The sequence below is a fragment of the Chiloscyllium punctatum genome, chromosome 20 (genome assembly GCF_047496795.1).
Source record: "Chiloscyllium punctatum isolate Juve2018m chromosome 20, sChiPun1.3, whole genome shotgun sequence".
NCBI lineage: Eukaryota > Metazoa > Chordata > Chondrichthyes > Orectolobiformes > Hemiscylliidae > Chiloscyllium > Chiloscyllium punctatum.
In genome coordinates, this window is record NC_092758.1 from 48,736,514 (window position 1) to 48,750,018 (window position 13,505).

Below are 13,505 nucleotides of genomic sequence, written 5' to 3' on the forward strand. Positions count from 1 at the left end.
AGTGTGTTACTCAAGCAGACATACATTATCTGTGAACTATGATAATGTTAGAACCCTATTTACCCAATGAGGCATCACAGTAAAACACTATCCAGTTCTCACTGACTCATATATGTTCTTCCTAGGGGAACTAGCAAGAGCAAAACGTTTTACTGTTTTTTTTGTTCTTCTGAGTTCCAGGCCAGTAAGTGCAACACAAGTAATCCCCTTTAGATCAGCTCACTTAGTACAAATCAGATTTGATCAACTCATATGCAGATTCAGCAAAATATTTAACAAACTTGACAAGCCACCACTGTTAAAGTGTGAAAATTATGCTACGTATAGTATTGAGAGTCAACTTTTAAATTTTCTTCATTACTCAATGCAGAGATGTTAACTTTTTTGTCTTTTAGGAAATTGTTTAAAAAATGAAAGAATTACCATAATGCAAAAGGAAATTATATATCTATTTTAAATCTATAATTGAAATGAATGCACATAGTATTCGAAAATATATCACTACTCTTTTGCAGATATGCAATCTGGCCATTAAACCAAACAAGATAAACATTGAATGAATTAAATGTACTGATTCAGTGTTCAAATGTAATATGATTTAATCTTGCATTTTTAAGAAATGTCTTCTCGAATAAAACTATGAAATCTTATAATGTATATTTTCTACAATCGGGTTAGGATTATTTTATAGATGTACATTAGAAAAGCAAAATCTTATACCTAAAATATTCCTGATAAATAATATAATTTTATAATTCGATAATTTTGTGATAGATTTCACTACAAAGCTAGTATTTAACCTTTCTCCAGAAAATTGGGCTATGTCTTCAGAGGTTCAGCTATGTTTTAATGTTTTCTCTGAATCTTTCCAGGTTCCTCCATTTGTTATGATGTCAGAGAACATATTTGGCCAACCTAAAGAGTTCTGTGGATTTTCCATAGATGTTCTGAATGCTTTGTCGGAGCACCTTGGCTTCAAGTATCAAATTTACCAAGTTCCTGATAATCAACATGGTAGATTACAAAATAACGGAAAATGGAATGGAATGATAGGAGAGCTTATTAACAAGGTAAGTAGTTCACTGCTGAAGATTATTAATGGTCTGAATGTTGAGTACTAATATGATGAAACTGTCAAATGCACTTTCATTACTTCTCAGAAACTGACAGCAACTTATGGAGTTTGATAGAGCGCAGTTATATTAAAGTTTCTGTCAATTATTCTATGCCCTGTGTAAAATACAATATTCAAGACACCACCAATTACATACAATTTGAAGTCTTTGTACCAATGACAATCTTACACTGATCACAAGAAAAGCTTTTGGAAAATGTACATCTTGTTAAATGAGATATAACTAAAATATACTAGTTTATTAAAGACTGCTGAGATTTCTCTAGCTCTGACATGCTGATTCTATATTATACAATTTTGTATTTATCATTTAATTATTAAGGATCTGCTGCTATCCAGATGCTTCTCAGAGATGAGCAATGCCTCACAAATTTACCTTTTGGTCCTCCCTGGGATGGAGGAAGAAGCTGCTTAACTCTGACATGATAGACACTTAACCAGGTCCTCCAGCTAAAATGAATTGATCAGTCATGCAACGATTGAAAATGCATATATACTTACAGAGATTAAAGTATGTTTACAATGATGTGTCACCTGTGCTGTCAATGTGCCCTCAGTTCATTTTATTTCACCCTGGTACTCTCTCTCTGTCTACGTTTAGTTCTGTGGATCTGCAGCTGGGTAGAGGGGTCCAGTTCTTGTGTGAACCCTGTTTGCCTGGGAACATTAGGGTGAGATCCTGGGGACATGTATAGTGAGAGGTCCGAGACTTTCTGAGAGTCTCCTGCAGGTTCATCTTCCTCGGCTGCAATTTCTGTACGATCAGTGATCATAGATAGTGTGGAGGTTGAGGGACGAAGCATCTCTGGAGTGTTGGGAGGAAACCTCTGAGGTCTTATGTGTGGTTCCTATTAAATCTGGGTGCCTGCTAATGCCAGTGTGTCTCCTTGAGAGGAAGAGGCAGCTGGAGTGAAATTGAAATCCCTCTTCTACCCTCATGCCTTGTCAATGATGCTGACCATCAATGGATGCATGTGTGTCTGGCAGCCATTGTGCATTCTGCTGGAGCTGGCTTTCCATTGCCCGTTAAGGCAGTCAGACACATGCATCTTGAAGTCAGCACAGTACTGATAATGTTGGTGATCTCCACCAATCTTCAGTAGAGTTTACTGAGTGTCTTTAGTAAACCTTCCTGCTATTCCTGTGTTTGTCGGTGCATTGTAATTAATTCATTAATGGCTGACACTATGGGGTTATCTTCTGCATGCGCTTGATCAGGTAGGTGATCTTTGGCAATCTTCTGGATGCATTTTTGGGGCATTTCTTCTTTAGTCAACTGTGAGGGTGCCAGTGGTGTGCTGTCCAGATTGTGCTCCTGAAGCTAATTTAAATAAACAACCCCATCAAAGTGAAGTCTCTGAGCTGGTGGAACACGCAGGAAAAAGCCTTGTCATGCTTCTTTCTTAAAAGTAAAGAAGTAGCTGATGTCCTGAAGAACTGAGTTCTTCCAGATAATTGCTTCAGGGTGTTGCTATGCCTACCTAAAAGAAACGTGGCCATTAGTTGTGCAATAGCAGGAGAAGCATGAGTATCTTAAGAATAAGTTAACAGAGATGGTAATGGTAGAGCTGTTCAGCACAACACAATGAGGTTTATTTGATTGCCTCAACACAAAGGTTGATCTGGTGTTCCCCAACCCACCTTGAGGATCTTTTGCTCATTTGGCCAAATGTCAACCACATGATCGCCAATCTTTGATGTCTCTGCCCAATTATCAGACATTTCATCCTGCATTCATCTGAAAGAAGGCATTGAGTGAGATGAAAATGGATGGGAGAACCATGAGTGATGGTGCATGAGCATCAGAGGTGGTGAGGCCGAAAGATGTACTCATATGTGCCGTCCCCCCACCCAACATTCCTGATGAAGGGCTTATCCCTGAAACGTCGATTCTCTTGCTCCTCAAATGCTGTCTGACGTGCTCTGCTTTTCTGGCGCCACATGTTTTGATTCTGAGCTTCAGCATCTGCAGTCCCCACTTTCTCCTGAAGTGGGTGAGAGGCTTTGAGTGGAAACACTGTACGGAATATTAAGGATTGTGAACTATTAACCTTGGTATTGTTCCTGTGCAATGGCAGAGAATATGGTGGCACTTACCCTTGCAGAAAACAGAAGATTATTAACCTTCCTCTGAAACTGCTGGATATTTCTTCTGTTGTGTGAAAAGCAGTGATGTAGAGCACCATCTGTGACCAGGCTGGCTGGATCGAATATCTTTGCTTGTCTACACCATTACAACACCCACTCATACCTCCAGGTACTTTTGATTGAAATGGGGTGCCATTTTCCATTTCTGGGGCATGCCCTTTCCAAAAAATACTAGAGCAACAGAGTACATAGAACGTAGAAAAATACAGCGCAGTACAGGCCCTTTGGCCCTCGATGTTGCACCGATCCAAGCCCACCTAACCTACACTAGCCCACTATCCTCCATATGCCTATCCAATGCCCGTTTAAATGCCCATAAAGAGGGAGAGTCCACCACTGCTACTGGCAGGGCATTCCATGAACTCACAACTTGCTGAGTAAAGAATCTACCCCTAACATCTGTCCTATACCTACCACCCCTTAATTTAAAGCTATGCCCCCTCGTAATAGCTGACTCCATACGTGGAAAAAGGTTCTCACGGTCAACCCTATCTAAACCCCTAATCATCTTGTACACCTCTATCAAGTCACCCCTAACCCTTCTTTTCTCCAATGAAAACAGCCCCAAGTGCCTCAGCCTTTCCTCATACAATCTTCCTACCATACCAGGCAACATCCTGGTAAACCTCCTCTGCACCTGTTCCAGTGCCTCCACATCCTTCCTATATTATGGCGACCAAAACTGTACACAGTACTCCAGATGCGGCTGCACCAGAGTCTTATACAACTGCAACACGACCTCAGGACTCCGGAACTCAATTCCTCTACCAATAAAAGCCATATGCCTTCTTCACAGCACTATTTACCTGGGTGGCAACTTTCAGAGATCTGTGTACATGGACACCAAGATCCCTCTGCTCATCCACACTACCAAGTATCCGGCCATTAGCCCAGTACCCCATCTTCTTGTTACTCTTACCAAAGTGAATCACTTCACACTTACCTACATTGAACTCCATTTGCCACCTTTCTACCCAGCTCTGCAGCTTATCTATATCCCGCTGTAACCTGCCATATCCTTCCTCACTGTCAACAACTCCACCGACTTTCGTATCATCCGCAAACTTGCTCATCCAACCTTCTAGCCCCTCCTCCAGGTCATTTATAAAAATGACAAACAGCAATGGTCCCAAAACAGATCCTTGCGGAACACCGCTAGTAACTGCACTCCAAGATGAACCTTTACCATCAACTACTATCCTCTGTCTTCTTCCAGCCAGCCAATTCCTAATCCAAACTTCCAACTCACCCTCAATGCCATACCTCAGGGATTTTTTGCAGTAGCCTACCATGGGGGACCTTATCAAATGCCTTACTAAAATTCATATACACCACATCTACCGCTTTACCCTCGTCCACCTCCTTAGTCACCTTCTCAAAGAATTCAATAAGGTTTGTGAGGCACGACCTGCCCTTCACAAAACCATGCTGACTATCCTTGATCACATTATTCCTATCCAGATGTTCATAAATCCTATCCCTTACAATTCTCTCGAAGACTTTGCCCACAACAGAAGTGAGACTTACCGGCCTATAGTTACTAGGGTTATCCCTACTCCCCTTCTTGAACAAGGGAACCACATTTGCTATCCTCCAGTCTTCTGGCACTATTCCTGTAGGCAATGAGGACATAAAAATCAAGGCCAATGGCTCTGCAATCTCCTCCCTTGCTTCCCAGAGAATCCTAGGATAAATGCCATCAGGCTCAGGGGACTTATCTATTTTCACCTTTTCCAGAATTTCTAACACCTCTTCCCTCCATACCTCAAAGCCATCCATTCTAATTAATTGTGACTCAATATTCACATCGGCAACAATGTCCTGTTCCTGAGTGAATACTGACGAAAAGTATTCATTCAGTGTCTCCCCAATCTCTTCAGCCTCCACACGCAACTTCCCACTACTATCCTTGACTGGACCTATTCCTACCCTAGTCATTCATTTATTCCCGACATACCTATAGAAAGCCATTGGGTTTTCCCTTATCCTACCAACCAAGGACTTTGCTGCTCCTTGCTGCTCTTAGCTCTCTCTTTAGATCCTTCCTGGCTACCTTATAACTCTTAATCGCCCCAATTGAACCTTCACGCCTCATCTTTACATAGGCCGCCCTCTTCCCTTTAACAAGGGATTCCAATTCCTTATTAAAGCACGGCTCCCTCACATGACCCTTTCCTCCCTGCCTGACAGGTACATACTTATCAAGGACACTCAATAGTTGCTCCTTGAACAAGCTCCACATATCGATTGCACCCTTCCCTTGAAGCCTACTTTTCCAAACCACGCATCCTAAGTCGTGCCTCACCTCATCATAATTTCCCTGCCCCCAGCTATAACTGTTGCCCTGCAGTGCACACTTAGCCCTCTCCATCACTAAAGTAAAAGTCACCGAATTGTGGTCACTGTCCCCAAAGTGCTCACCTACCTCCAATTCTAACACCTGGCCTGGTTCGTTACCCAGAACCCAATCCAGTATGGCCACACCTCTTGTTGGCCTGTCTACATATTGTGTCAGGAAACCCTCCTGCACACATTGGACAAACACCGACCCATCTAACGTACTCGAGCTATAGCTTTCGCAGTCAATATCTGGAAAGTTAAAGTCCCCCATAACAACCACCCTATTACTTTCACTCTTCTCCTGAATCATCCTCGCAATCCTTTCTTCTATGTCTCTAGGACTATTCGGAGAAAACTCCTAACAGGGTGACCTCACCTTTCCTATTTCTAACCTCAGCCCAAACTATCTCAGATGGCGAGTCTTCATCCATCGTCCTGTCCACCGCTGTAATACTATCTTTGACAAGCAATGCCACACCTCCCCCTCTTTTACCCCCACCTCTGACCCAACTAAAATATTTAAACCCTAGAACCTGCAACAGCCAATCCTGTCCTTGTTCAACCCATGTCTCCGTAATAGCCACAACATCGAAATCCCAGGTACCAACCCACACTGCAAGTTCATCTACCTTATTTCGTATACTTCTCGCATTGAACTATACACACTTCAAGCCACCTTCCTGTTTACAGGCTCCCTCCTTTGAGATTGATGCCATGTTCCTAACCTCCCTACACTCCATTTCCTGCACCCTAAAGCTATAGTCTAGGTTCCCATGCCCCTGCAGAGTTAGTATGAAGATCTGTTTCTGGCTTGCAGCTTTTGAAGTGATGCATTGCTGCAGCAAGCAATTCCACCCCTGCAGCTGTATGATTGCACAAGATGAATGTTGGACCTAGATATCTACCTAATGAGGTAAGCAGTGGAGGTTGCATGAGAAAAGTGACTGTAAACCATAACATGAAACGATTCGTAAAACCAACTCCCTCCCCCAACTCCAAAAGGAAGGAAACAGCCTCAAAGTGGGAATGTTTAGCCCATTGTTGTTGAATTTAAGCACCAAATGTTATATCAGTGCAGTTTTCTGATATTTATGAGACTGGAACAAAATAGTATCTTAAAACGCAGCACCTGATGTTTAATAAGACTTCAATACATGATCATCATTCAGTATTAGACCCTGTCTTTTGGACACATTTAACCAAAACAAAATCATTGCCCCACTGAGAAAAGCTTTACTATTGCAATGAGGAATCTCGCTATTTTTAGTGTATAGGAAATAACATTATGTCATCGAAATTTATGGTAATCATACAATCAAATAAATTGGGTTGATCAGTAGTTTTTTTCACATATTGTGAAAGGTAAATGCCATTTCTTCAACTTGGCTATAGCCAGCATATGCAGGCAATAAATCTTTCTTTCGCAGCCATAAAATTTTAAGGGGTTCCAAGATGCAGATGTAATATAATTTTTCAAAATCAAACTTTATGGGTTTAAAATCAACTTATACATCAGGAAAAATCACTTGTGAAAGAAAAACAAACTTCTGGCTGAGCTGAGAGAAACCATTGAGAATCATCTTCTGCAACTACCCACTTGCACAGTAATTGTGAAAACTATTTATTTGCATTGGGATATAAGACAAAACATTGACCTTTTCACTCCTCAAGCCTGTTCTGCCATTCAATGAGATCACAACTAAATTATAATTCTGTATCCCCTCCTTTGTCCCATTTCTCTTATTATCTTCAGTTAACAAAATTCTGTCGTTCTTAGATTGAAATTCAATAAATAACCTGATATTAATGTAACTTTGTAGAAGTGAATTCTAAACATTTGTCATTTCTTTATGTAAAGAATGGTGAAAATACAGAATTTGCCAAGCAGGGAATGCTTGAAGCGATTAGTACAGATACATTTAAGAGGAGGCATGTAGAATGTGTCCAAAAATCACTTTTGAAGGGATGGATCCTATTTGTAAAGTCACATCATGTCCTTGGTGAGCTGAACAGTTACCCTCTATTCGTCTTACCAGTTCCTCTTCATTATTCTGAGAGACTGTCAAATCCTTCCACTAGATTATTTAGATTCTCTGCCTCCTGCCAATCAATCAATTTTCTAACTGGTTTAATAGTTTACTTTTAATTCCATGATCTTTAACTGTAGTTGACAGATTTAGATTCCCTACAGTGTGGAAACAGGCCCTTTGGCCCAACAAGTCCATACTGACCCGCTGAAGAGTAACCCATCTAGACCAATTCCCCTCTGACTAATGCGCCTCACACTATGGGCAATTTAGCATAGCCAATTCACATGAACTGCACATTTTTGGATTGTGGGAGGAAACCAGAGCACCCAGAGGAAACCCACGCAGACATGGAAAGATTGTGCAAACTCCACACAGACAGTCGCCTGAGACTGGAATCTATCCTGGGTCCCTGGTGCTGTGAGACAGCAGTGCTAACCACTGAGCCACTGTACTGTGCATATTCATGGGAGGGTCTTTATCAAATGCCTTCTGAAAATGCAAATAAATACAATCCATTAATATCTCCTTGTCAACTACTCTTATTACCTCCTTAAACAGTTCAATCAGGTTCTCCATGCCAAATCCTTTCTCAAATTCAAGTTGGCTCTCCCTGATTGGTTAAAAATTGAAAATGTTCAGTCAGTCTATCCTGAATTATAGACGAATATATTCTGGACACCAGATGTTAGACTAACTGGTTTCTCCATATATTTCTTAAACGGTGGAATGATGTGCACAAGTTTCCATTCCAAAATGTTACTGAATCACATGATCATTAAAATTTGGAGTTAGGATCTCTGCAATGTTCTCAACTACTCCATTTAGTTCCTGGATTAAAACTATCTGGTCCTCGGGAGTTTTATTATTCTTTAGTATCACTTAAGTTGTGAAGTTGCCTTTCCTTAAGTCAACACCTTATGTTAATTATGGAAGGTCCATATCTTGATTCATTGTTAGTATCTTTGGGATATCCAGCATGCTGCCCTCTTCCTATACTGTAAATACTGACACAAAGGAATTGTTCATCATTCTGCAATTTCTTTATTTTCATTTATGATATTATTGTAATCAACCAAACTCTTTAAAATTTGACATGCTTGAGTCTGTCCTGATGAATGAGAGGTGAGAAGCTTTAATAGCATCTTTTATTTTAGGCACAGTCTCATCGGTGTTAATCGTGATTCTTTGAATTATTTGTCCCCAGTTTGACTTTTCTCTGGTCATGCTTCAGTCATTTTCTAATTTATCTAGTGCTCTGTAATGCAGGATTGAATCCAGCTCCTTTATTTTATTGTATTCATTGTGGGCATGTTGCTAGGCAAAATTAATTCATTTTTAATAAGATGTCCTGTCACTTTATGTTTATTAATGTTGATTGTTATTCCTGACAAATGTACTTTCATACTCTTTTTTGAAAACCCTTACTTTTTTTCACTTCATTGTTCTTTGTTTCTCATCTAGTTACCCAAACACATGCTTTTTAAAATTCATTTCATAGAATAGAATGCCTACAGTGTGGAAGCAAGCAATTTGGCCCATCGCGTCCACATCAACCCTCCAAAGATCATTCCACCCAGATCTAGCCCCTACCCTGTCCTAAACCTGCACTTCCCATAGCTAACCTACCTAGCACATTTCTGGACAGTACGGGAAATTTAGCATGGCCAATCTACCTAACCTGCACATCCAGGGAACCCAGAGCACCCAGCAGAAACCCATGCAGACACGGTGAGAATATGCAAACTCCACAGTGTTAGTCACATGAGGGTGGAATTGAACCCAGGTCCCTTGTGGTGTGAGGCAGCAGTGCTAACCACTGAACAACTGTGCTGCCCTACCTTTTTGTATACTTTCTCTTTTATTTTTATGTTTTATTTAACCTATCTCTTCAGCAGGCAGAGCTTTTGCCTCTTATGGATATAAAATTGTTCTGTAATGCTTTCATCTATTTTGAACATCTTCTACTAATCTTCAGATGATTTATCCATTAGTGAATTTATCCAATTTACTGTAGATGTTTTCTATGTCACCATATTAAAGGCAGCCTTTCTAGAATCAAGAATCTTGGACGATGTTTTGCTTTTCTCCCTTCACATTATGATTGCTATAGATAAATGTACATGCACCATTAGGCTAGTAACTTAATCCAGCACAGCTCTCGCCCCCAAACCCCCCAAAAGATTGTTGGCTCAAAGATTTTTTTTTGCAGAAAACTACTTTGATCGCAGTCAAGAAATCCACTTTCATCCTGTCATTCAAGGTAGAATCATATGCATATGAACATACAAACAAGGACTAAAAGTAGGCCACTTGACCCTTTGAGCCTGCATCACCTTCAATAAGATCATGACTGATCTCATTTTAACCTGAACTCGACATTCCTGCATGTTCCCATTTATCCTCAGTCATGAATGGTGGTGGACTGTTATACAGCTCCGTAGAGGATCAGGCTCCACAAATATCCCCATACTCAATGATGGAAAAGACCAATACATCAATGCAAAAGATGAGGCTTAAAACTTTGCAGCAATCTTCAGCCAAGTGGATGATCCCTCTCAGCCTCCTCCAATAGTCCCCAGGATCACAGTCTTCAATCAATTTGATTCACTCCACATGATATCAAGACATGGTTGGAGGCCCTGGGTATTGCAAAGGCTATGGGCCCTGACAACATTCCAGCAATAGTACTGAAGATTTGTACTCCAGAATGGTGGCTCAGTGGTTAGCACTGCTGCCTCACAGCACCAGGGTCCCAGGTTCGATTCCAACCTTGAGTAACTGCCTGTGTGGAGTTTGCACATTCTCCCCATGTCTGCGTGGATTTCCTCTGGGTGCTCTGGTTTCCTCCCAAAGTCCAAAGAATCGCAGGTCAGGTGTATTGGCCATGCTAAATTGCCCATAGTGTTAAATGCATTAGTCAGAGGGAAATAGGACTGGGTGGGCTACTCCACAGAGGGTAATTGTGGACTTGTTGGGCCTAGGGTCCTGTTTCCACACTTCAGGGAATCTAATCTAGTCAATTTGCTGCTCCCCTAGCCAAGCTATTACAATACTGGCATTGACTCAGTGGTTTCTCTTCACTGAGGAGATTACAAGAAATTTCCCAGAATTAGAGATTCAAGTGTTGAGGGATAAGGATGAATTGAAGGAAATTGGTTTTAGTAAGAAGGTTGTATTACAGAAATTAATGGGATTGAGGGTTGATAAATCTCCAAGAACTGATATTTGACATCCCATTCATTTGAAAGAAGCAACGATGGAGGGTGTGAATGCATTGGTGATTGTCTCCCATGCTTCTATCATCATGGGCAGCACGGTGGCTCAGTGGTCGGCACTGCTGCCTCACAACACCAGGGAACCTGGGCTTGATTCCACCCTTGGGTGACTACCTGTGTGGAGTTTGGTCATCTGCCCCATGTCTATGTGGGTTTCCTCCGGCTGCTATGGATTCCTCCCACAGTCCAAAGATGTGCAGATCAGGTGGATTAGCAATGCTAAATTACCTACAGTGTCCAGAGATGTCCAGGCTAGGTGGATTGCCATGCTAGATTGCCAATGGTTATGTCCAGGGATGTGCAGGTGAGGTAGATTAGCCATGGGAAATGCAGGGTTATAAGTATAGGGTAGGAATTGGATCTGAGTTGGATGCTCTTTGGAGAGCTAGTTTGGACTTGATGGACCAAATGGCCTGCTTCTATACTATAGGGATTCTATGGTTCTATGATTGGAATCAGTTCCCTCAGATTGAAAGTAACAAGTGTCACCTCACTATTTCAAAGGGAGGGAGAGAGACCTATTGGTCTTACATCAATAGTCAGAAAATGTTCATCTTTATTATTAAGGACGTGATAAATGAATATTTCAACAATAATAAACTAATTAGACATTGTTATTAGCATGGATTCCTGAATAGAAATTGTGTCTGGTGAACCCGTTTGTGTTTTTTGAACAGGTTACAAACAGTATTTTTAAAGGCATGACCATAGTTTATATGGATTTTCAGTTCAGTTTGATAACAACTCTTATAGGAGGTTGACTAATAAAACTAAAGCATGTGAGATAGGTGATAGCATATAGGTGCCATGAATTAAGGATTGGCTAATAGGAAATTAAACTGAGAACAGGAATAGGCAAAACACGCTTTTGTTGGCAGACTATGACTTGTTTAGTGCCACAACGAGCAGTATTTAGGCCCAACTTGTTCACAATATATATCAATGATTTGGATACTGGGACAAAATATAATCAGTCCAAGTTTAAGGAGAAACATAGTTTGTTGGAATGTGTGCTGTGAAGAAAATGCAAAGTGACTGAAAGAAAAGTTGGACCTTGAGAGTGGGCAAGAACGTGGCAGCTGAAATATATTGTTGGAAAAAAACTAAGACGCTCCACTTTGGTAAGGGAAGCAGATATAAAAAATATTCATAATTAGTAGAAGGTTAGAAGTGAATTTCTAAAAAGGGACTTGGATGTTCTCATCAATAAATCACTGAAGGCTAACGTGTAACTGGAGCAAACAAGTAGACATGCTAATAGTACATTGCAAGAGTGGTAAACCCTTGCTTCAATTATATAGGAACTTGGATAAACTGCACCTGAGTACGATATGCAATTTTGATCCACTTACTTTAGAAAAGTTATTATTGTTATAGGGGAAGTACACTGAAGGTTCACAGACTGGAGGTGGAACTAATCTGTGATAAGAGATTAAGAAACTGGGCTTATATTCTCTGGAGTTTCAAAGTATGAGGAGTGATCTAATTGAAACCTACAAGATATTTAAAGAGATACATAAGAGAAATCCAGGTTAGATGTTCCCTCAGGTTGGAGAATCCTGAACCTGGGGACACATTTTCATGATAATGTGAACTGAGATGAAAAATTGTCTTATACTCATAAAGTAATGAATATTTGAAATTCTCTATCCCTGGGGGATAGGAAGCACAATCAATTAGTACATTTAAAGTGGAGATTGACAGATTTGTAAATATCAATGTAAATGGACATGGGGATGATGTGGGAAAAAGATGATCAATGATGATCATGTTATTTGGCAGAGCAAGCTCAATGAGCTGAATGAAATAGTCCTGTTCCTTTCTTCCTATGTTGAATGCAGGCTATGGTATAAAGTTGCTGAGGCATTGACATTTCAATAACCTCATGAGAAAATAGGACAACTTGGACAACAGAATAAACTCCTAGAGCAGAAACAATAGAAGATTCCAGTGTGGTATCTGATCTATGTGACTACATGAAAGGTTTACCTCATGCTGCAACTGACCTCTGCAATTAAGGCAATCAAGATTCTCGTTCAGTATTTCATTTTTAAAGACTAAATCATCATTCATTAACTGAACAGCGTTTTCTTCTTTCGCTATTTGCCAAGGAACTTAGACAATTCTAAAACAATGCAACTTTTTTTCTCCACGAATACATCTCTGGTTGAGAAAACTAGTTGCTTAACTACAAGACTTTTGTAAATGTTCTTCAAGTATTTCATTTTCATATCATAAGGCTTACTTGCTCTCTTTACTAACAATTAGATTTTTAGTTCAGTTGTCTTACTAGGTGGCGCAGTGGCTCAGTGGTGAGCACTGCTGCCTCAAGCGTCTTTGTGGAGTTTGCACATTTTCCTCATGTCTGTGTGGGTTACCTCCAGATGCTCTGGTTTCCTCCCACAGTCCAAAGATGTGCAGGTCAGGTGAATTGGCCATGCTAAATTGCCCATAGTGCTGGGTGCATTAGTCAGAAGTAAATGTTGGGAAAAGGGTCTGGTTGGGTTACTGTCCAGAGGGTTGGTGTGGACTTGTTGAACCAAATGGCCTGTTTCCACACTGTAGGGAATCTAATCT

The 13,505-nt window shown here is 40.6% G+C and overlaps 1 protein-coding gene across 4 annotated transcripts in view; it reads left to right on the forward strand.

The window, feature by feature from the left end:
• The window catches only part of LOC140492110 (glutamate receptor ionotropic, delta-2-like), a 546,695-nt gene that overhangs the window by 401,217 nt on the left and 131,973 nt on the right, over nt 1-13,505 (forward strand). For all 4 annotated transcript variants that reach the window (XM_072590871.1, XM_072590873.1, XM_072590872.1 and 1 more), the window contains exon 10: nt 873-1,070. In XM_072590871.1, coding sequence (XP_072446972.1) covers nt 873-1,070 — 198 coding nt within the window. The remainder of the gene's footprint in view (nt 1-872; nt 1,071-13,505) is intronic.